The sequence below is a fragment of the Bombyx mori genome, chromosome 13 (genome assembly GCF_030269925.1).
Source record: "Bombyx mori chromosome 13, ASM3026992v2".
In the NCBI taxonomy this organism is placed as follows: domain Eukaryota; kingdom Metazoa; phylum Arthropoda; class Insecta; order Lepidoptera; family Bombycidae; genus Bombyx; species Bombyx mori.
Window position 1 is genome coordinate 17,840,355 of NC_085119.1, and position 25,228 is coordinate 17,865,582.

Here is a 25,228-nt window from a genome sequence, read left to right on the forward strand (position 1 = left end):
ACTATAGAAGAGCCCTGCATTGCGTCCCGCTCGATCCTCCCGCGCTCGCTAATATCGAAGCATCAGTGTGCCGAATCTCACTGACGGGACACGCGCCGATCGTTATCGCGTCCGTTTATCTTCCACCGGATAAGATCGTTCTAAGCAGTGATATCGAGGCGCTGCTCGGTATGGGGAGCTCTGTCATTCTGGCGGGCGACCTAAATTGTAAACACATCAGGTGGAACTCACACACCACAACCCCGAATGGCAGGCGGCTTGACGCGTTAGTCGATGATCTCGCCTTCGATATCGTCGCTCCGCTAACCCCGACTCACTACCCGCTAAATATCGCGCATCGCCCGGATATACTCGACATAGCGTTATTAAAAAACGTAACTCTGCGCTTACACTCGATCGAAGTAGTTTCAGAGTTAGATTCAGACCACCGTCCCGTCGTTATGAAGCTCGGTCGCGCTCCCGATTCCGTTCCCGTCACGAGGACTGTGGTGGATTGGCACACGCTGGGCATCAGCCTGGCTGAATCTGATCCACCATCGCTCCCGTTTAACCCGGACTCTATCCCGTCTCCTCAGGATACCGCTGAAGCCATAGACATCTTAACGTCACACATCACCTCGACATTAGATAGGTCATCGAAACAAGTTGTAGCGGAGGACTTCCTTCACCGCTTCAAATTGTCCGACGATATTAGGGAACTCCTTAGAGCTAAGAACGCCTCGATACGCGCCTACGACAGGTATCCTACCGCGGAAAATCGTATTCGAATGCGTGCCCTACAACGCGACGTAAAGTCTCGCATCGCCGAAGTCCGAGATGCCAGATGGTCTGATTTCTTAGAAGGACTCGCGCCCTCCCAAAGGTCTTACTACCGCTTAGCTCGTACTCTCAAATCGGATACGGTAGTAACTATGCCCCCCCTCGTAGGCCCCTCAGGCCGACTCGCGGCGTTCGATGATGACGAAAAAGCAGAGCTGCTGGCCGATACATTGCAAACCCAGTGCACGCCCAGCACTCAATCCGTGGACCCTGTTCATGTAGAATTAGTAGACAGTGAGGTAGAACGCAGAGCCTCCTTGCCACCCTCTGATGCGTTACCACCCGTCACCCCGATGGAAGTTAAAGACTTGATCAAAGACCTACGTCCTCGCAAGGCTCCCGGTTCCGACGGTATATCCAACCGCGTTATTAAACTTCTACCCGTCCAACTCATCGTGATGTTGGCATCTATTTTCAATGCCGCTATGGCGAACTGTATCTTTCCCGCGGTGTGGAAAGAAGCGGACGTTATCGGCATACATAAACCCGGTAAACCAAAAAATCATCCGACGAGCTACCGCCCGATTAGCCTCCTCATGTCTCTAGGCAAACTGTATGAGCGTCTGCTCTACAAACGCCTCAGAGACTTCGTCTCATCCAAGGGCATTCTTATCGATGAACAATTCGGATTCCGTACAAATCACTCATGCGTTCAACAGGTGCACCGCCTCACGGAGCACATTCTTGTGGGGCTTAATCGACCAAAACCGTTATACACGGGAGCTCTCTTCTTCGACGTCGCAAAAGCGTTCGACAAAGTCTGGCACAATGGTTTGATTTTCAAACTATTCAACATGGGCGTGCCGGATAGTCTCGTGCTCATCATACGGGACTTCTTGTCGAACCGCTCTTTTCGATATCGAGTCGAGGGAACCCGCTCCTCCCCACGACCTCTCACAGCTGGAGTCCCGCAAGGCTCTGTCCTCTCACCCCTCCTATTTAGCTTATTCGTCAACGATATTCCCCGGTCGCCGCCGACCCATTTAGCTTTATTCGCCGACGACACGACTGTTTACTATTCTAGTAGAAATAAGTCCCTAATCGCGAAGAAGCTTCAGAGCGCAGCCCTAGCCCTAGGACAGTGGTTCCGAAAATGGCGCATAGACATCAACCCAGCGAAAAGTACTGCGGTGCTATTTCAGAGGGGAAGCTCCACACGGATTTCCTCCCGGATTAGGAGGAGGAATCTCACACCCCCGATTACTCTCTTTAGACAACCCATACCCTGGGCCAGGAAGGTCAAGTACCTGGGCGTTACCCTGGATGCATCGATGACATTCCGCCCGCATATAAAATCAGTCCGTGACCGTGCCGCGTTTATTCTCGGTAGACTCTACCCCATGATCTGTAAGCGGAGTAAAATGTCCCTTCGGAACAAGGTGACACTTTACAAAACTTGCATAAGGCCCGTCATGACTTACGCGAGTGTAGTGTTCGCTCACGCGGCCCGCACACACATAGACACCCTCCAATCCCTACAATCCCGCTTTTGCAGGTTAGCTGTCGGGGCTCCGTGGTTCGTGAGGAACGTTGACCTACACGACGACCTGGGCCTCGAATCAATTCGGAAATACATGAAGTCAGCGTCGGAACGATACTTCGATAAGGCTATGCGTCATGATAATCGCCTTATCGTTGCCGCCGCTGACTACTCCCCGAATCCTGATCATGCAGGAGCCAGTCACCGTCGACGCCCTAGACACGTCCTTACGGATCCATCAGATCCAATAACCTTTGCATTAGATGCCTTCAGCTCTAATACTAGGGGCAGGCTTAGGGACCCCGGTAACCGTACTCGTCGAACTCGACAAAGAGGTCGACGTGCAACCTAACCCATGCATCAGCCCGCTGAGTTTCTCGCCGGATCTTCTCAGCGGGTCGCGATTCCGATCCGGTAGTAGATTCATTCGCGAAACAATTGCTCTTGAGTTGTTAGGTCTCCTTCGGAGGCGCTCGGGCAGTTGTTAGCAAATCCCACCCCTCTTGGCTGAGCCTTTGCTCGCCCACCTGTCCTGGTGAAACTGGAAAGGCCTTCGGGCCACCAGTAAACTTTCAATCATAAAAAAAAAAAAAAAAAACGTAGAAAGAGTCACGGCGGGAATCTGCACGGATGTTGCTGTCTTCTTAGGGCCGCTGTATGTTTTTGTAGCGGCCCTGCGGGGTGCTGGCACAGGCACACTTCCCTTCACCTCGTGAGCGAGGGGCGGTCTCGCACGCTCCACCTTGGAGCTGCGTGCATCCAAGATTAAGAGCCGCCGCCTCAGCTCTTCGGCCTCATCGCCAGGTTCTGCTGCTTCGGGCAGAGGAAGGACAGGGGCCGAGCTGCGTTGCCGCTCAACGAGGTCGGCAACCATCGTTCGCAACTCGGCCATGTCGACGCGGAGCTGTCCGTTCTCCGCCCGAAGTTGGCCATTCTCTTTGGCCAGTTGCTCGAGGCGGACGTGCTGCAGGGCCACTTCCTGCCGCAAGCCCGCCGTCTCCGTGGTTGTGGTGCGGTCTACGACGTCCTGCAGTCTCTCTTCCAGGGTCGCCGCTCCGGATTTTAGGGCCCGCACATAATCGCCTTTAAGTCCTTTAGCCGATTTTTTGGCTATAGTGGCAACCATCTCCTTGACAATATTGCACGCTCGGAGGGGGTCAGAAGGACCCACCTCCGTTAGGGAGCGCTCCAGTCGCTCGACCTCTCCCACCTCTGTCCCGTTTTGTGCCTTTCGGCAGGCGGCTCTGGACTGCGCCAAGGAGGCAGCGTCCAGTCCGCGGAAAGAGATTGTGTCGCAATCGGTGGCAGGCGGCGCCGCAGCAGCCGCCGGCCCTTCCGCCAACGCCATATATTTGGCGCTGGCGGGCTCACCCTCCGAGGAGTCGGACGGAGGAACAGATGCCGGCTGACGAGCCGACTTCCTCTTCCGCCGAGTCCGCTTTTGCACGCTGTCTGCGAACAGCACTGGCGTCTCCCGCCCACTAGACGCGTCGCCCCTCGCGGAGCTCCGTGCCGAGTACAGCGAGATTAAGCTTTCGCAGCGCTCTAGGACCACGGTTGGGACTCTGTCCCTTACGCGACCCGTGTTGTCGCCCACTACGTTTTGGCATTGTTTGCCCCCCCCAGAAACGGTGGGGCAGCGTGCGGCCGATTGCTCGACCGCACGGAGGGATTCTCCCCCCGCGGAGCGGGAGGTACCCTCCTGGGGTAATAAATCTTTAACAGGTGCCATATTTCATTTTGTCCTTTTTTATTAACCAGGGGTCGGTCCCCTGGGGTCTGGTTGGTACCCTTGGGACTGGACTCCCTCCAGCCATTCATCCCATCGCCGGGCACCAGAGCTTAGGATTGGGGCATTTTTTAAAGAGGTTTACGTCCTCGCGGCCCCGTGCCTCGCGGCAGCGGCCCCCGTCCCCCACGCGGTGAGGATTACGGGTTGGCCGGCAGCCCGCCGAGTGCAACGAGCAACACGACAGACCACCGCCCGACGCTCAAACGAGCAACGACGACGAAGCCACGCCGGTATACCGGTACCCCCCTCTGGAGGGCGTGCCCCTGTAGCCGAAGCCGGGGACATGGCGACCAGCGGCCGGAAGATGCGTAAGCAACGCCGGCTCACTTCTCCATCAAAGGGCAGGCCAAAAGTGGCCCACCACCACCCGTGGGTTACGTCCGAAACGGGTCGGACGTGACCCGAAGAAAAAAGAAAAAGGGGGAAGAAAGGGGAAAAGAGAGGGAGCCCGAGCGTCTCCAGGAGGAACACCCTTCAGCGAGTGAAGGGCGTGGAGAGCCCGCAACTCCCCCTGCTGGTTTTGGTCCGCGTCATCCGATCTCTTTCGTTGCAAAGCCTAACTAGGCTACCCTACACCTACACCTAACCTACCTCCCTAACACCTAAGAATCCTTGCAACGAAAAAGATCGGACGATACCCCTGGGAGTGGGACTGTTCCCAGAGGATCCCGTTATCCGCCACCTACGGACGCGCCCGGTGGAAGTCCAGCAAAACTCCCCCACAGACGGAGCCCCCGGCCACGCAGAGTGCGCGCCGGGGGGCCCGCCCAGGTCCCTCGGGAGTGGTACCCTCCTGGGGTAATGTTTTTTGTAAGTTTGCCATCATTCATTTCGTTCCTTTGTTATTTAACCAGGGGTCGGTCCCCTGGGACGGCCCTCACGACTGGACACCCTCCAGCCACTCATCCCATCACCGGGCACGTCACAGGCTTAGGATTAGGGCATTTTTTATAGAGGTTTGCATCCTCGCGGCCCCTACTAGGCAGCGGCCCCCGCCCCCCACCAAGTGGGGATTACGGTATGGGACAACCCTTGGGACTAGACTCCCTCCAGCCATTCATCCCATCGTCAGGTGTCAAAAACTTGGGATTGGGACATTTTTTATAGAGGTTCGCATCCTCACGGCTCCTGCTAGGCAGCAGCCCCCGTCCCCTACTCGGTAGGGATTGCGGTGTGCTTCTTCGAAGCCACGCCGGTAAACCGGTACCCCCCTTTGGGGGGCCTTCCCCTGTAGCCGCCAAGAGGCAGCCGGGGACATGGCAACCAGCGACCGGAAGGGAGTGCCCTCCGGTTCACTTCTCATCCACGTGGGGTCTACCATTACTGACAGACCCACACGTCTGACCACGGTGTGGCCACGCCGGCGTACCGGTACCCTCCTCTGGAGGGCCTTCCCCTTTAGCAGCCAAAAAGCTGCCGGGGACATGGCCTAGCATTCAAGACGGCTCCAGAAGGGAGCCATCTCCCGCTTCACGCACCCTTTGTCCAGCAAAGGTGGGAAAACGGGAACACGGTGTGCAGTCCTCTTTGTTCACGGCACCCCTGTGCAGACAACGCTGCTCCACGGTATCGGGGTGCACGCTTAAGCCCCACCGCCGCGACAAGGCGAGACCACGTTCGGTGGGGGAGTCTCCACCCTGGCCGATATACACGCTAAAATTCACGAAAATCTGTTGAGCCGTTTCGGAGGAGTTCAATCAGGCACACCGTGACACGAGAATTGTATATCTTCTTCTTCTGTTTGATTTTGGCTCGCGCGGCTTGCGCATTTGCCACAAAGCATAATAAAAGCTTGGGAAATACGTAATAAAAAAATTCTTTTTTTTTTAACGGATTCGCAAGGGAGAGATTAGGAAAGTTAGAGAATATATGAAGATACATATATAAATAAGATTAAATTAAATATGTACATCATTAGATAATATAAATAAAGATAATAAACTGTATACATAGTCAGGTCATAAATTCTGTCACATGTTGAATGTAAAATAATTGAAACAAGTTTATTCATTATGTAACCATTCATATACCAAAATGAACTTAACAAAACATAGATTCTTATGACACTAAAGTTTATTCAAAATGACCTCCGTGATTTTGAATACAGGCCTTCAATCTGCGCGGCCAGTCGTCTATCGCAGCACGAACGAGGTCCATGTCAATATCGGCGGCTGCCTTAATCAAGGATGTCTTGAGTGACTCCAAATTGGGATGAGGCTTTGAGCACGCCTTTTCCTCCAAGTGTTGCCATATCTTGTAATCTAACGGATTCAAATCTGGACGGGAGGAGGGCCAGTCTTCGTGCCGGATGAAGTCGATGTCACGCGCCGCTAGCCAGTCTTGTGTGCTCTTTGCTCTATGAGCTGGCGCCGAATCTTGTTGGAATACCCAGTGCCTATTATTGAACATGGTATGAGAAACAGGTTCCAGAAGGTTCGTCAGGACTGTATTTTGATACACAACTGCATTCGTTTTTACACCTTTCTCACAAAAATGTACCTCTGTTAAGCCCCAATAAGAAACTCCCAACCATACCATGAGCGAGGATGGAAAATGACCTCGTTGGACACGCGGAATACGGTTACTCGCTTCTTCACTACTGTGTGCGTACACCTTATCATTTTGTTTGTTGTAGCTCTCTTTTACGATAAAAATTTTTTCATCCGAAAAAAGAATTTCCCGACATTTTTTTCCCGCGTACCGCTTCAACAAAGCGCGGCATCTCTTCAGTCTCAGGTCCATTAGACGAGCATTCAAACGATGTCCTTTTTTTCTTCGATATGCCCGAAGGCCTAAGTCTTCATTTAACACCCTTTTCACCGTGGTTCTGCTTAACCCCATCTGAAGGGCCAACAGTTTCTGCTTACGTTTGGGATTTCTTTGAATTCGCGCCTTCACAGCTTTTATCACTGCTGGAGTCCTAACAGACCGAGGGCGACCACTTCTTGACCTGTCATCTACACTAGAGTCTTCATTGTATCGTTTGATGGTACGATAAACGAATCTTTTGGTTATATTCAAATTTTTCAGTATGTTAAAAATTTGAATTGGCGCGTAACCGCAACGATGCAACGCAATACTGCAACACGGTCTTCTTTAAGCGTCCACTCCATATTTAAAAATGAGTAAACTTCTAAAAGTATACATTTTTATTTTCATGAACAATTCGAAGTTCGAATTCAATAAACTTTTTTGTGGCCAGCATTCTAAAAGAAAAGTTTTTACTGTGTGACAATACTTATGACCTGACTAGTTAAAAATGAATTGTTGTTCGTTAGTCTCGCTAAAACTCTAGAACGGCTGAACCGATTTGGCTAATTTTGGTCTTGAATTATTTGTGGAAGTCCAGAGAAGGTTTACAAGGTAGATTAATATGAAAATGCTCGGAATTAAATAAAAATAACAATTTTGTTTTTCCTTTGATGTGTTCCCCGTCGGTCTTTTATTTATCGATTGAGGCACTACGAAGTCTGCCGGGTCAGCTAGTAGGTATATATATATGTCGTGGATAACGACTTTTAGTTGTCGTGGATAACAACTTTTAGTAATATTAAGACTGTGGTTTTGATTATTATTTTAAATGATGAGATGTTGTTTTGATAAATATCACAAAATGAAGGGTAGACTACGTAACGCCACAGTATAAAATGGCGGTACGTGGACAGAGTCGTGGCATTCCGTGTCAGACAGTCATTCCGTCCGTCTCAGTCAGTCAGTCAGTCGGTCTGTCGGTATGTGCAACGAAACTGTCGGTTTATCCTGTCATTGTGAAAGTTGTGTGAGTTGAGTTTCAATAATTGTTATTCAAAAGGTTTTATTGACTTTTTATAAACTGTGTTCAACCAAATACGAGTGATGACGGAACCTACCGCTCAGCCATCCCCGCCGTGTGCTGACATCAGAAGTGAGATCAGGACTCTACTCTCACTGGCGTGACGTGTTTGAACATGTTCGAAGTGCAGCAAAAAAACATGATGCAGATCAGAATACTAGTAGTGGTACGCCACAAGAGCGTGAATGCAGCATACGTAAGTCGTGTAATAACGTCTCTGTTACCTCGATGGAAGATCTGAGCCACGAAGAAATCGTCACATCTTACGTTCTGGCTCATGTTGCCCAGTTTGACTGTAGACTTCATCACATGGCATTTACTAGCGGAAATACAACACGTAACAAGCTATTGCAAGAACCTTAAGTGCAAATCTCAAGTGAAACTTCGATCGCAATCATGGATCTGTCATGACGAGTGGGTAGTTCCGACAAGAATTATTTTAAGCGGCTGACTTCTGCTAGAGTTACATGGCACTAGTGCAGTAAACCAGGACATGAGACTGTGAATTGTCGTTGAAATTTTAGAATCTACTAGATTTAATACCAATAACACTACACGTTCGATGACTTCGGGCTCCAGCAAGCAAGCAAATAAGAAAGCAAGCAAGTTTCCGTGGGGAAGAAAAATTGACACATCTGAAGTCGTCGTGACCTGTAAGATAAGACGTCCGGTGCGTTCGTGTCTGGCGATGCGGCGGTGTTCGGGTTCCGCTGGCGGATGCAGGTTTTTCCGGTGAAGTGCGTGCTTGTGCGTGCTTGACAAGTGTTCGCGGTTGGCTTCCTCAGTGTGGGAGTAACATCGTGTAGGAGAGGTGGAACCCGTAAAATTGTAGTTTGCGTGGTGGCTGGTAAGATTTGTTGCGGTAAGAAGTTTGCATGGTGGTAAAATGTCTTGTGAGTCTGCACAGGTAGCCGGAGATGAGACTTCCGCGGTCGCGGCCCACCCAGTCCGCGAGAACCGGGCAGATCGCCTCGACGGTACGGAGGCCGGCCGACGGGTCCGCCAAACGACGAGACCACGCCTCCAGCACGGACTGCCGAGATTGGAGCCTCCGCGCTCCGGCTGCACTTGCGCTAGGGCGCGCCTCCTCGTAGGAGACTGTGAGGTATCCTTGAATAGCTCTGACTGCGATCACGCGCTGCCGGCGTCGCAGCGCGGCGACGTTCTCGTGGGTAAGGACGTGGCACCAGACGGGTGCTCCGTATAGTGCCATCGACCGCACGGGTACCGTCACCCTGCCTATTTCTGCCGTGAAGCAGTGGTGTATTTCGGTTTGAAGGGTGGGGCAGCGGTTGTAACTATACTGAGACCTTAGAACTTCTATCTCAAGGTGTGTGTGGTGCGTTTACGCTGTGGATGTCTATGGGTTCCAGTAACCACTTAACACAAGGTGGGCTGTGAGCTCGTCCACACATTAAATCGAAGAGCGTAATCAAACGAAATTAGATACGAAGTTTAAAGGGCCGTTTAAAGTAGTTGAAGTATTGGATGGTGACCGTTACACATTGAAAGCTTAAATTCAAAACGTACTTACAAATACCCACATGATAGGCTAAGAAAAATGCCAGCATGACACATACCAGTCGAGGTTGATGTAAATGATGATGATGAAGAGCAAGCTTAAATTGTGGTGAAAACTCGAGTAAGGATAGTCTATCGGCCGTATTGTGTTCGACCGTACCAGTAGCTATTACGTAGTCGTAGCCCGGTAGAAATCGGTGTCTCTTGAGGCAACTCAAGTAGTCCGTGGGCGCGCGGTGCGCGTTTGGCTCTGGCGGAGGTCGGGGTCTGTAAAGACCATCGTGTGTAGTCAGCGGGTGATGCACACGGGCGATCCACGCGGTGGATGCGCATCATGAGGGCAATTGCGATTGCTGGTCGGCTGGAGAGCCGTGGCGTTAGATATTTTTACTCGGAAGTTTTCTTTGATCTGGGTTCCTGTAAGCTATGCCTGATTTGTACAGAGTAAATTTGAAGTTTGATGAACGACTGTGGTACGTGCTCTGGCTGCTGAATAGTGAACTTTGTATACCCTATTGTTTGATTTGGTTAAAATGGTATTAAAACAGTTTAAAGCTTTGATGACTTTAAATTTTCCGATAAGTCGTAAAGTGTAGTCAGGAGTGATCGAGCGGAACAAGTGTTCTCGTGGATGTTTTTGATTGTAGGTTAACCATCACACGAGGACGTGTACAGTCAAGAAGGCCGTGTCGCAATCGACACGTGATTGCTGCAGCCAATATGAGATGTGGAACGCAAGCGCCCTCGATGGGTCAACTATTCACCGGCCGAGCGGAGCGACGTGCCGGTAGCTGCATAATATCGGGCAATTTTGGTAAATAAGAACAATCTGGTGAGTCGTATTATTTTTATTTGGAATCTGGTGCCGAATGTTCTCTTGTCGAGAAATCTATTAGTAGTAGCTTCATAATTAGCTTCATAATTCAGGAATTTTATGCGAAGGTTCTCATAAAGAGTCTGTTGTTTTGACCAAAACTGTACGGAACAAATCCTATGCGATGGTTTATTGCTTACTCATTTTTATGTCACGTACTACCCGATAGTTGTTTTAATCGGTTCAGTGGGATTGAGCATTCAGCGAAATAGAACACTTAAATCTAGTGTCCTCATTCGAAGCCCAGACTTGCGTTATTGATGACCAAGCTCGCGATGAGCTCATAGAATTGTTCTTGACAAGAAGTGCTAGAAGCCGTACATCTTTTTTAAATTGTTCTACCCAAAGAATAACAGAGGCGAGCCCCTTCGAATTCTTAATAGTTCGCGTGCCATATCCCTAAAGGTTTTTCCTTAAAATGATACTGAAAGTAAGAGATTAACTTTGACGAGACCAGAACATTGGAAAGTTAGTAAAATTTGATGTTGAATTTTGTTGAAATGAAGATAGATGGCTTTAACTGGTAATAGAACCTTTGCCTCTAAGTAGTGCTACTGACGAGACTGATCAGTGAGGTGAGAGTATCTCCATCGATTGGTACAGCGAAGACCTGGGTCTCAATGGACACTATTGTTTTGTTGGTCTAGTAATGACCTTGACTCTATATTGTGAAGTTATGTGTATTGGTTTTATCATTTGTTTTAATGATAATGTGGGTGGCAATGTCACTAGCTACGCCGGCAGCCAGGCTAGGAGCGTTCTATATGATTTTGTTGACACTAGTGATGTAGTAGATGTAGGATCGAATGACCACGATACAACTGACTGATTAAAGTAAGGATTTTGTTGTCCTATTTTGTGTGATTAGTAAAGAACAGTATTCGGTGTCATTTATGACTGGTAATTGAACACATCGCTCGGTTTAGGTGATGTGTTCGTTTTATTGCCGGATGGAGGCATTGCGATGTGTTTTATGGTTGAAGTGGGTACTGGATGGAAGATCCATTTGCGTGCCAGGTGGAGGCATTAGTGTTTTGTGTTGAAGTTGGGTACCGGATGGAGGTCCCACTAATTTGCCGGATGGAGGCAATAAGTAGTCAAGAGCTATTCGATGGAGGTGGCACTTGAATTGGTTTATCGTCACTCGATATAGGTGGCATGAGTTACTCTCACTAGATGGAAGTAATTGTAACGATAGTTTGTGGTTGATACAGAATACTGATGAAATACTGCTCAGATTGAGTTGTTTTGTAATAACTCGGGTTTCTAATGCTTATTGAGTTAATGTATCACTAATAATTGGGTAATTAAGTTATCTACTCACACAGGTTAACATGGTCTGTTAAAGATCTTGTTAAGAGCTAACGTTATGGTTTGTAATGAAAGGAATCCCAATCCTCAATCGTGAATGTATCAGGATTGGCCGAGACGAAACCTGTTTGATATTGCAAAAGGTTGTTTTTCTTGCAGGAGCGTCACACAGGGACGTGTGACATGTCAGAATGGCCGTGTCGTGGATAACGACTTTTAGTTGTCGTGGATAACAACTTTTAGTAATATTAAGACTGTGGTTTTGATTATTATTTTAAATGATGAGATGTTGTTTTGATAAATATCACAAAATGAAGGGTAGACTACGTAACGCCACAGTATAAAATGGCGGTACGTGGACAGAGTCGTGGCATTCCGTGTCAGACAGTCATTCCGTCCGTCTCAGTCAGTCAGTCAGTCGGTCTGTCGGTATGTGCAACGAAACTGTCGGTTTATCCTGTCATTGTGAAAGTTGTGTGAGTTGAGTTTCAATAATTGTTATTCAAAAGGTTTTATTGACTTTTTATAAACTGTGTTCAACCAAATACGAGTGATGACGGAACCTACCGCTCAGCCATCCCCGCCGTGTGCTGACATATATATATTATTGCCATACGACCCACTTGATGGTGAGTGGTTACCATCGTTCATGGACGTCAGCAATGACAGGGGCATAGCCAAGTCGCTGCCTACATATAATATATGTTGACATATCCTAATTGCTGCAGAAATACTGGGATTTCTAATAAATAAATAAAAAACCAACTGCGACAAATAGTTCCGATCGTTCCTCTCTTGAGGTTAAACCGTCATCACAGATTACTAAATAAAGAACAGATACTTCACTCTGTAGAAAATTACCAATACCCCAATACCTACTGCTACAATAGCCTACTCTTTCGCGTCAGCAACCGCTGCATGCTGAAATGTGCCTAAATACTCAAGCGTACAATTGTGATTGCTTCGCACCGCGCGATCCCACAGGTATCGCAGGGCTGCCTCTTCGATAAAATTAAATTAACATAAATAACTATTTTATTGAGAACTATGAATGTGTTCTTACTATAAGGTGCTAGTTTAAAACTGTATCGTTTATAATTTATTTATTTATTTTTAAATTGGTGCTGACTGTGTAATACATGTAAAACATTATAGAGGTCAGTGTATAGGTAAAATAATTTTTATTTGTATTGAACTTTTTGCTTTATTTTATCCAAATCATTCTGAAGTTGTCTTCTTTTTAGTTCCGACACTTTCAATTCTTTATTAAGTCTTCTTTTTCTTGGTGTATTAGATGAAGGTGCAATTGATGTCTGAGTTTGTTCAGTTTGACTGTTATGAGATGTCTGTACCGACTCCGATTTTGTATCAGCGCCTTTGATGGTAATGGCTGATAATATATTAATATTTGAATATTTGGTTTGTGTCGATATTTCCTTAGATTCTGGTTTAGTACTGGCACTTGAACTAGTTGGTCTACCACCTACTTCAAGTGCCTAGTTACTAGTTCAAGCTTTGCCTATGGCAGCAGTTTTGTAGGCAAAGCGTCAGGTCGTAATTGAGGTTTATAAATAATCACCGACTTTTCAAAATGAAGACAACACACATAATGACTTCTTCACTTGGTGTCTGGCCTTGCTAAATCGGGCCTGCTAATCAATTCAATAATAAATTCATTATTATACCGACCTATTATAAATAATATACGAAACGACAAAAAATAGTAATAGTTTATCACTTATCTTTCTTCATTGACAGGTAAATGGAAAAATTAGGTTAGGTTAGGTTAGGTTAGGTTTTTTTACCCGCCTTCACAGGGTGTTGGACCTGCTTTTCTACTATACCCTCCGTCATAGTGGTCACAGACCACGGCAGAGACCTTTTATACCTTCATTCTTTTATTCCAATTCTTCATTCACACTTCAACACTTCACTCTTAATACCTTTATTTCATCCTTCTTTTCTATGATCTACAGGTGGGGCTACTTTATTATTTACTACTAACGAGCACTATTTTCTATACAAGCTAACACAATTACACTTCTAATTTCTTACATTGTACTTTCTTACTATCTATGTTCTTACTTTTTATTGCTTACATACGAATATTTAAATCTTTTCTACAATTTACATGTTACATTTTTTTATTTTACTACATTATTTACTTACAAATCTATTATACCCCTAGTTTGTTAGTCTTAATACTATGTAGTCATAATATACTTAATATATTTGGCCGTCATAGTCAGGTTTTCTACTTATTTCTATTTATTGTTTTTCTACAGATTTGCCTACCATAATCTAGGAATATGTCTCTATCCCTGTCTTCCATTATATAACACATATTTTGTAACGAGATTTCTTTACCTAGCCTAATTTCCAGCTCTAAGCGTTCCCGGGCATACACCGGGCATTCCAGGAGAAGGTGGGGTACTGATTCTGGTTTTCCGGGCTCACAGATGCATGATGGATTCTCTCTGCACTTGAAACGATGCAAGTACTCAGAGAAGCCACCATGCCCTGTGAGCATTTGCGTCGTCACCCCATCAATATTTATCTTCTTGATAACCCTGTACGCCGTCAGCGCATCAGGGAAGAAGATTTTTGTTACTCCGGCTGTTTCACCTCCTCTATACCTGTGGTTCCATTCGTCAAGCGATTCCATCCTTATGCTCCGCTTGACGAAGGAAACTGGGCACAGGTCATAGTCAGGTCTTCTTTTTGATCTCAACGCGGATTCTTTGGCGAGTTTGTCGGCGCTTTCATTTCCCTCTAATCCTGCGTGGGCCTTGATCCAGAACAAACTTATACGTTTGCTCCGAAGCAAAGCCTTCCGCAAGTTCTTTCGTGCTTCGACAGCCAGGGGGTGGAGGGCGTTCCAATTTGCTGTTGTTTGAAGCGCCGACAAAGAGTCAGAATAAATTCCAACACTTTTTGCCCTGTGCTCAGCAGCCTCATGTGTTGCTCTACATAGAGCTAGAAGCTCCGCCTGGTAGACGGTACAAACCGGCGACAATGTAAGCTTGAGGGCCTTGGTCTCTGCCACGCCTTCCCATAAGGATAGCGCAGCCCCGACCCTACCGTCAATCTTACTGCCGTCGGTGTAGATGCGTAAATCAAAATCGCTGTTTAAGTCTACCTGTTCCTGGTCCACCAGGCATTGTATCTCCAGCTCCATGCGCTCGGCAGGGTGCGGAGATGTCAATGCCGAGATCATTCGTTCCACCTCCCTGCCCCGAAGCATCGGCTGCGCTACCCCTCTCTTTGCTTCATACAATGAAGCTGCTTCGCGGATGCGAAGATCGAGAGGCAGTATCCCAGCCAACGCCAAAGCTGAGTTCAGGGAGACGGTACGATATGCCTTGCACAGTTTTTGCGCGAATCCTCGTTGGACAGTGTTGAGGGATTTCTGTATCCCTAGCTTGCTTACAGCCGGTGCCCATACGCTGGCGGCGTACAAGATTATAGGTTCTATTACCGCGGTGTAGATGATTTTGATTACCTCTGTGTGGAGGCCCCAGTTAATTTTGGCAGCGCGAGACAGTTGGTGATATACCCCGGTTGCTTTTTTGCATACTCCGGCTACGTGTGCATTAAAAGTAAGCTTGTCATCAATGATGACCCCCATTAGTTTTATTTCTCGGGACACGCTGATGCCGATCCCGCCCATGCTAAGGCGCGGGGCGTCATATTTCAACTTACGCGTTATGATCAATGAATGCGTTTTATGTGGTGCGAAGATCAATTTGTTTGCGACACCCCACGCACCGACACGCTCGAGTGCAGCATTTGCGCGTCCTTCAATCTCTAAGCCTGTTTCACCATCAAAAACCAAAACCACGTCGTCTGCGAAAGCTTGCACATAATCCCCTCTGCCCTCCAGATGCTTCAGGAGTGGATCGAGAAGCAGGTTCCAGAGAATTGGGCCACCGATGGATCCCTACACGCATCCCATCCCCGTCGCTCTCTCGTGCTCTTCTCCGCAATACCTTACCCGGACCTTCCTGTCACACATGTAGCTATTGAGGAGGCCCCTTAGATTTAAGGGGCATTTCTCCTCCGCCAGTCGTGTTTTAATTTTCGGCCACCAAGCGCTATCGAAGGCTCCCTCTATATCCAAAGACACTAGTGCTACAATCTTTTTCTCGTCCAGCTTATGTCGAATGTGCTGTATGAGGGTATAGAGGGAGTCTTCGGTGCTCCTTTGGGGCATAAACCCATACTGTCGGAGGCTCATCCTTGGCAGCAGGTGATGTTTTAATCGTGTGACTAACATTTTTTCTAAGATTTTACCTAGAACTGGTAATAGGCCTATAGGTCTGTACGATTTTGGGTGGGTATAAGTACTTTTCCCCGGCTTGCGGAGCACTACCACAGTTGCCTCTTTCCAGGCTGCAGGAAAATGGTGCAGCAGCAGACATTTGTTCAGCAGACTGAGGAACAGGGTGGGATCATGTTCGACTACGTGTCGACAGATGTCCGCTGTAAATCCATCGGCGCCAGGGGCTTTTTTGGGATTAAAGGATCGGGTAGCTGTTTGCAGCTCGGCCAAGGTGAAAGGGGGATCCCATACGTCACCATGGATTGCTACAATGGGTCTCTCTGCTCTTGCTCTTACTAAGCGGTGTTCATCGTTGTCACTGGCCTCCGTATCCTCAGGATAGAAGGTTTCAGCGAGCAGTGCTACCGACTCTATAGCTTTGAGCTTACGACCGTCCTTTTCCAAAGGTAAGTCTTTCTCCCTTTTCCTTGTTCTACCTATTACCCTGTATATTCCCTCCCAAACCCCCTCTCTGTCCTGCCTCCCGCAAAACGCCTTCCAGCTCTCAGTTTGAGCCTTGACGACCTCGGTCTCATATATTTCTTTATGTTTTAGGTACTCTGAGATGACTTTCGCCCTACGGACAGGCGCAGCACACTTAATCCTATTTTTCCTGGTGGACAACCCCCGCTTGAGTGTTTCCAGTTTCTCGGACATCCATGGAAGGGTAAGTTTGTTTACTGTTTTCTTTTTCGGTATCGTACTATTGCATGTTTTTGTTATTATATTTATATATGTTTCTACTATATATTCTAATTTATCTTTAGCATCTATATTTTCAATATTTGTTGTATTTATGTTGTTTTCCGCTAGAAACCGGGCCAGTTTCTCATGAAATTGACTCCAGTTTGCTTTTTTACTGTTATACCTTCTTGTAGTTCTACTTATATCGATTCCCTTTGATTTTAATAACCTCACTTTAAACATTACCGTGTTGTGGTCTGAGCTTGTCATGCTGTCGTCTACCCTCCAGTCCTCCACCAGAGACAGCGCATCCGCTGAGCAGGCCGTGATGTCAACAAAGCTGGAGTATGTCTTATTTCCCCGTATTGTGTCAAATGTAGGGGTATCTCCTACATTCAGTATCTGCATGTCCATCTCTTCAAGCGCTCCCGCCAACTCCTCACCTCTACTATCGACTTTCAAGCTGCCCCACCAAGTACTTTTTGCATTCGAGTCCCCCCCTATTATAATTTTGTTGTTCCCTGCTTTCAGCTTGATCTCTTTTAGTTGCTCCAGATACGGCTCGATTGCTTGGTCAGGCTCAAAGTAGAACGAAGCGACTACAATTTCCCAGGCACTGGTTCTCAATTTGACCACTACAATATTCGTAGTGGTCAGGTCCGGGCGCTGAATCACATCAATTTCGTCATCAAATACAGCAATAGCTGATTTGACGACTGCGTCACCGGAGTTCGTGCACTGGAAAATTCTCACCCCTTTGTAGGCCCTCACTCTACCAATCCCCCCAACATAGGGTTCCTGAAGCAGCGCGAGAGCTATCTTCTTTTCTGCTGCCTCAAACATTATCTCATGGGTAGCGAGTGCCTTACGCTGCAAGTTTGCTTGGGCCACTAGGTATTGCTTCGTGCTTTTCGCCAATTTTTGCCCAGCCGGAGATTGGACGCCCTGGACCACTTTAGCAATAGGCCACCGTGGCCCGGGCTAGTGCCTCCCACCTCCGTCGAACTGGGCAGTCCTGGCTAAAAGCACTATGGTCCGTTTTTTCCATTTTTGCGTGCACACAATTACAACAGGAGGGGTTCTCGCCCGCGAGCCAGTCCGCGCACTCTGCCCGCATGTGAGGTCCCCCGCAGTGACTGCACTTCTCAATTTGTTCGCTGCAGAAACGTTTGCCGTGGCCGTACCCCAGGCAGCGCGTGCACTGGACTAGCGGGGTCTGATCTTCTGCTCTAACCCGCTGAAGATCTATATAAACATAGCCTATTTCCGTTACGCGCCTCCAGATACTGGGCGAAACGCTTACAATTACATGGTTAGTGTGAGGGTTTCTGGCTCTCCTTCTATATTTCACTGTCATCCTATCCTCTCCCTCCTCGAGGCCGCGGAATACAGCCCCATTCTGGTTCCGAAGAGCCTTGAGGATGTCCTCATCGGTATTTACCGTCAGTACATCCCCAAGCCTGACCAGCGGATCCTTGTTTTTCACGTCCTCGATAGTGAGGCTGCCACCTTCTTTTCCTATTCTGTCCTTTATTTTATCCCGTTCTTCCTTAGACTCAAAGCCCATTATTATTTTTCTATTTTTGGCCTTTCTTACCCTCTCCACTTTTACCCATCCCTCCTTAGCGTCTATGGCCTTCCTTACTCTTTCGAGCACCTCTTCTCCTGTTTCCGTCTCCACGGTTGAGGTGACCGCGACCGAGTGCAGCGTGCGCTTTTGATGCGCCCTGTCGCTCTGGGTCGCGGTCACCCCAGCGTAGGTAGGCGTTTCTATCTTTTCAATTTTTTCGGCATGTCTTTCAATCGTCGCCCTCAGTTCTTCCATTCTCCTGCCGCTTTCCCGCATCAGGTTTGTATGCTCCTCTAAACGTGCCATGATTAGGCTTTCGTCAGAGGTAGAGGAGGGAGAGGGGGCGGAGCTGCAAGGAGGAGCATCAAACGCTCTCACTCCCCTCACCGTTGTACTTCCCTTCGTCTTGAGCTCTTTTTCAGCTTCCTTGACTAGCTCAAGTAGTCGTGTGAGTGCCTTTTCAACCCCCTCTTTTATCTCTGTCTTAAGGTTTCGTGAGGCCCTCAGATGGGCCTTCGCCTTATTCAGACAGGCTGCCGCTTCTGCTGCTCTGCTAACGTAGAATCTTTTGGGAGACTCGTCATTTCCCGTTGATGTCCTGCGTGCGGCGGTGATGTTTTCAGCTGGCTTGGTGGCCGCCTTAGTTGTTTCTGCAGGGCCTGCCTGCGTTGTCGCATTGGTCTTTGTTATTTCTGGACATGTTTTCGCAGTCAGTTCTTCGCTTCGCTCAGCGGCCTCCCACCTGTCTATACTTTTGCGAACGATCACCTTTGGGGGTGACTTATGGCTCTCCTGTCTTTTAACAGGTGTGCGGAGTCCAAGTCCAAACATTTTGACAATGTGATGCGGAGGGGCAGACAGTTTTGTATAAGTTGTAAAAGGAGCTGCCCCTTTTGTTGTAACCGTTAAAATAACAGAGAAAAACAGTAGTCAATATGTATAAGATGAGTCACTAGTCAGTACTCGGGCACACACTGTAGATAACAAATACAATATTGATGATAACGTTTCTTTTTTAAATTACATCTATTTTAGAGAATAAAGAAATTTCTCTATGTAGTCACTTGGCTGCGCCAATGTGTCAAAATTTAGGTAGTGTCAATTTATAATAAAATAAAGTATAATAAAGAAAATAAAATAAATAAAAATAAAGAAGAGATTTTATTTGCCCAATAGGTTCGGTCAAAATATAAGCCGTGCTGTCTGTACTACCCAGAGAGATATGTCTTGTTTAAATGTAATTTTTTATATTCTATTTTATTTTACAGGTGCTCTACTCTGCGAGATGGCGTCCAGGTGATGCAGCTCCGGATCACCAGTCAGTCCACAGTGTGCCCAGGTAAGTACAAAAAATTTTCTTATTTTGGGTAGAGGGACTCTACCTAGAGCAGTTCTGGTAAGGTCCCGCTGTCCCTTAACCCGTATTATTATGTACAAAAGAAATCGCATCCAAATCGGCCGGTAAACCACCGAGCTATGGAAGTTTTAATCCTTCAAAGATGGCGGCCAAGATGGCCGACCAAATCTTTAATAGATCACTACTCCGCCAATTTTGTAGCTAGAAGGACGCGGCTTTCTCTGCCAAGTGAAGGGGCCTTTTGTCTGTTCGTTTGCGGTGTTTATTGACAGGCTCTACTTCCAACTCTAGATAGAGTCGGTAGGTGGTTTGTTCGATTCTGGCTCCCCTCGCTATGTCAGCTACGAAAACCACGTCTCTCCACGACTTATGGTTCACTAGTTAGAGCCGATTCAAATTTTTCAAGATGGCCGTCAAAATGGCCGATTTATTCTAAAATTGGCAGTTTTCACTCTAAACTACCCATGCTTGGGCTTGATTTTTGCGTCTTGAAGAGAACTATTCAATAATTTTATAAAACCCTTAAATTTTTACACCCCCGATTTTTAAAAACGAAATAACCCCTTATTTTTTATTAAAAACTGCGTATTTCTTAAAATTTGAACCTAAAAACACAAATAAAAGCACAAATAGTCTTAAAATTACTAGCCTTAATTTAACATATACAAAGATTTTTGTCAGGGGTTCGTTTAAGGGTAGCACGTGTCAACCCTTAAACTTTAAAAGTCTATATCTTCGTAATTTCAAGTTGGATTTTCTTGATTTTTGGAATGTAAGTAGAACTCGGCGAGGTGTATCGAAATATTATTTTTAAGCAATACGTCGTCGATCTTATTTTTAAAATAAAATTTTTTAAAAATTGCCAAAATTTAAAAATGTCTTATCTCGGCTCCCAATTGTCCAATTTTCGTGATTGAAGTGTCGGACGGCTCGTCGCAGCGGGCTCTTTGATTCTAAAGTGCTCCAAGCTCACGGCTGCGTCGGGATCCACGACCACGTGTCCACGTGGTTTTTGTTTTTTCCTTTATAGCTCAGTCATTTCCCACGGGAAAAATCCGGGACTTAGCCGAGCTTGTAGGTCTCCCAAATGCCCTAGTGGAGGCACTTTAAAAAAGGGGGGTCATCGATCTAAATCGGCCGTCCGCGCCGTTTTAAGATCAGAAAAAACTCAAAATTAGGGTTTTTCACCTTCCACTCACTCAGTTTTCACTTTTTTGATTTCAAAATTTCACTGTTATAATGCACTCACTTTCCCGCACAATTTGACACTTTGCGCGTAAAAATCGGTTCACAATTACTATTTTTCCGCGATTTTTTAAGATTTTTCGGTGCGGAGCGGCACTTGGCAGTGAGCGGCTATCTTGGCGCTTCGAATGCGACTGGGTTAGGTTAGGTTAGGTTAGGTTTTTTTTTTTTTTTTTTTTTTTTTTTTATTTAATAGCGCGTTCCCCTAACGAGTAAGTGTCAGGGACATTTTTAAGGCTTTTTGGCTTGTTTACTGTTTTTTATTTTATTTGGTATACAATATTTGAAATTGTATATTAGATTTGCGATTGAGTCAATTACTATTTTTATTGCATTTTATTTCCTTTGTACTTCTTTCTAATTTGTACTTCTTTTTCTTTTATATTTACATTTTTTACTTTCATTGCATTACATTTTCCTTAGCTCTCTTACAATATTTTACTCAAAATTTAGCCTTATTTATTACGTCATTATCGCATCATTATACTTTATTTGTTAACATTCTTTATACTTCCTACTAATTTTGCATTTTATCGAGTAATCATTACATTTTCATATTATCTAGTCTTGACAGTAAGTTGTTCCAATTTTGCCTAATTTATTACATTATTATTGGATTATACATTATTTATTTACATTTTTTGTAATTCTATTTTACTTTCAACACTTCAGTATCAATTCTAATGCTAGATGTCACTAGGAGCTTAAGCTGGCGTTGTAGTGATTCTGCGATTTGTGTGTGTCAAAATTTTACATTGTATATATCTGCATATTCCAAATACACTTTTATATACAACTTATTTATTTATCTTGACACAATACTGTACAAAATCAAACTCCATCCAACTGCTTCTCTCAGCACCCTTCACATCATTTCCACAGTCCTCTTTTTGTTCCAGATACCCGGCTACGGCGGCACTCCTACTGCAGGGTTCCGTGCAGCGGACCCGCCACTCTAAGGTAAGTGTTTCCTTTTCCTTATCCTCCAACTCTTTGGTCCACCAAGGAATCTTCGGATTTGTTTTACATTTTATTTTTGGGAAAACCTCCTCGTGCGCCTCGATCACAACTGCATCATACTCGTTTATGGTATTCGTTCGTTCTTCCTCCGTGTTTGTCATTTTCAATCTTTGAGTGTCAAGATTTTTGTCCCTCTTGAATTGGGTTGCCTTTTCAATAAAAGGTAGCCAATTCACGTCCCTGGTGTTACATTTCCTGGTTGTGCTCGCCTTAGGCATGTTTCCTGACCCTTCCTTCGTTAGAGTAAGCATGATACAGTTGTGACCGGAGCAGTAAGCGACGTGGACCACACTGCTAAGCACCCCATCTTCTCTCACAATCTGAAACGTTGGTACGCCACCGCAGCCGAGCATCCCCAACCGACTGTGACTGCGGGATGGTGTGCCATGCTGTCCTCTGTGGTCGCCCTCAGCAATAAGCCGTCGCAGCTCTGGCTAGCGCATCCCACTTCCGTCGCACTGGGCACTCATCGCTAAAAGCGTTGTGCTCGGCGTTTCCCACCTTAGCGGATGCGCAGTTTCTACATGTAGGGGCTGCACCGGCACACCACTCCGGGCACTCGGTCTTCTTGTGTGGACCTGCACAATGGCTGCATGTCTCTTTCTCTTCCCTGCAGAAGCGTCTGGTGTGACCGTACCCCAGACATTGGGAGCACTGAACCAGTGGAGATTTGTCCGACACATGAATCCTCTGCATGTCAATCTGGACCGTTCCTTTCTCCACAAGCCTGCCCCACAGCCTCGGGGAGACTTTTAGGACTATATGGTTTGTGATGGCGTTCCTTGATTTTCTTTTATATTTTACTACCATCCTGTCCTCATCTTCTGTCAGCCCCTCAAAGATCTTCTGGTTCTGCTTCCTCAGCGCCCCCACCACCTCTTCTTCTGTGTTGTAAGCAAGGACGTCCTTCAGAATAACCAGCGGATCCTTGTTTTTAATTTCTTCCGCTTGTAATAACCCTCCCGCTTTGTCCAGCCTATCTTTTACTTTCTTCCTGTCCGCTTCACTCCTACATCCTATAATCACTTTCCGGTCCCTGGCTTTCCGAACTCTATCTATCATCACTCCCCCCTCTTTGGCGTTTATGACTTCCCTTATTTTGTTTAAGACTTCCTCCCCTGACTCTTGTTCGTCACTGGAGGTGACTATGACCGAGTGCAACGTTTTCATTTCTTCGATGTTTCCCTTTTTTGGGCCCGCCGCTACACTCGCGTATGTTGCCCCTTCCAGCGTTTTCTTATGTTCAGTCAACATTCCTTTTAATTCTTCCATTTTTTCGTTATTTTCTTTGACTAGTCTTGTATGTTCTTCCATCCTTTTAGTCAGTTCATGGCAGTGTGTCGGGGAGGGGATGGGAGGGGTCAGGGGGTGTAAAGAGCCCGTCTCACCCGTCCCTACTCCTTTCTCCTCCTCTTTCTTTCCTCTTTTTTGATTTTCCAATTCTTTATCCAAAGTTTTGACTATTTGGTACAGTCTATCGATTGTATTCAAGACTCCGTCCTTTATGTCCGTCCTCAGGTTTCTGGAGTTGGCCAGATAAGTCTTCGCCTTGCAAAGACAGGATTTAGCTTCAAGAGCCAGGGTTGGGTGTTTCTCCCTTGTTGGAGGTGACGTAACCAGGTCTATTTTCCTGGTTGCCTCCTTCTGGCTGGATTTGATCGCTTGGATCCTTTTTTGGGAGGGTTGGACTTCTATTTGTGCTGCCTCCTGGCTTGCCTCAATATTTTCAATACTCCGCCTTACTGTTGACGGTTTGTCCACTTTGACTTCCAGGTCTTTCGGGATAGTATTGTCCATTTGTGACACCATAAGAGTGTTGTTGATCTTTTTGGTAGGGGTGTGTATAGCAAACATTATCGGGGAACGCGTCTAAAACTAGTGTGTAAACGTGTGTATGTGTATTTTGTTAAAGAATATAAATTTGTCTAAAGTTTATATGTTTCGTAGTTATAGTCACAGTTCAGATAAATTATTTTAAAACTACCACTAAAGAGCGTCAAAATATCACAGGCGAGTCAACTTATTCTAACACACAAAACATCGCTAAATACAATTCAGAAGGTTTCTATTTAAATTAAATTTTTTGACGTTTCGCGCCAGCTAGAGGGTCGTGCGATACCTCAAAAGAAGCGTCTCGCCGAGCTCTAGCCAGTGGTACAGAATTTAAAGATTTTTTGAAGAAAAATCTTTTATTTTTCAGGAAAACAAGAAAAATTTTGACGTTTTATGCAAGAAAATACAAAATTTTGGATTTCCGGAAGCGCGGAACGCACTCCAGAAAGTAGGGCGGATCGGTAAGTATTAAATTGGTAAGTAAATAATAAATTTTAAAAATATTTTCAGGTCGAAAAGGTGGGGGTGTCAAAAAATGACGTCACACCACTGCGATTCCTAATTTGAAGGGTCGGTGCGTGCTTACAAGCCGGTTGCACTTTAAAATCGCAAAAAACCGCTTCAAAATAAGCCTCTTGTAAGAAAAGTTATGGAGGGTGATTTTTGGTTAGGTTAGGTTAGGTTAGGTTAGGTTAGGTTAGGTTAGGTTAGGTTAGGTTAGGTTAGGTTAGGTTAGGTTAGGTTAGGTTAGGTTCCCGTGAGGAGTTGCCAGTCTCCCATCGGGCGCGTCCCCGGGTGGCGGATAGGGGAATGCCTCCCAGATATGAGAGGTACCGGGGAAATCAAATACCCGGCGCGGACCAAAACTGGCCTGAGTGTGGTAAGTGCGCAGTGCACTCAGTACTGGACAGGAGCCGATAAGATTGACGTGGAATCGAAAGGGTCCTGTACCAGAAAATCGGCTGGCGGACTGAGAGGATACTCTCACTTAATCCGGCAGGCGTACTGCAAACTATGAGACGTGATGGAAGAAAGTATGGAAGCAAGATTTAAAGAGAATTTACCCCAGGAGGGTACCAGAAATGGAGAATCCCTCCCCGAGCCGTCTATTGGCGGTGAGGGCAGCCCTTCGTATTCTGGGGGGGGCAAAATTTTGCAGACTACTCAGGGAAGAGAAATGGAAGAGGAAGAACAGCCAGTTATCACCGCGTACTCCGGTGATAACGACTACAGTGATCAAGGAAGTATAGGAGAGAGCTTTGAGGTTTCCAGTGTGACGATACTGGAGAAAGACTGGGAACAGGTGGAAGACCCGTTTAAAAGAAGGGAGTCAATCAAACGGACGCCCCCAGGGGCATTAAAAGAACTTAAGACACCCAGTAAAATGGCGGATAGCGGCACGCTAGTACAGGAAGATGTCTTTTTAACTCCTAAAGAAAAGATAGCTGAAGTAGCGGAAAATACACCAATGAGGCCAAAAAAGCGGAAAAAACTGTCCAGTCCGATAGTGATCCAACCCGTTGAAGCAGAGCCACCAGTGGAGTACCTGAAACTAAAAACTAAAATAGA

The 25,228-nt window shown here is 46.4% G+C and overlaps 1 protein-coding gene across 1 annotated transcript in view; it reads right to left on the reverse strand.

Moving 5' to 3' along the window:
* LOC119629393 (uncharacterized) overlaps nucleotides 1–17,477 on the reverse strand; it is a 33,519-nt gene extending 16,042 nt beyond the window's left edge. Inside the window, exons 1-3 of the mRNA XM_038015076.1 lie at nucleotides 16,819–17,477; nucleotides 15,624–16,527; nucleotides 14,064–15,569 (exon numbers count right to left, since the gene is read on the reverse strand). Coding sequence (XP_037871004.1) covers nucleotides 14,064–15,569; nucleotides 15,624–16,527; nucleotides 16,819–17,477 — 3,069 coding nt within the window. The remainder of the gene's footprint in view (nucleotides 1–14,063; nucleotides 15,570–15,623; nucleotides 16,528–16,818) is intronic.
* Nucleotides 17,478–25,228: the final 7,751 nt, after the last annotated feature.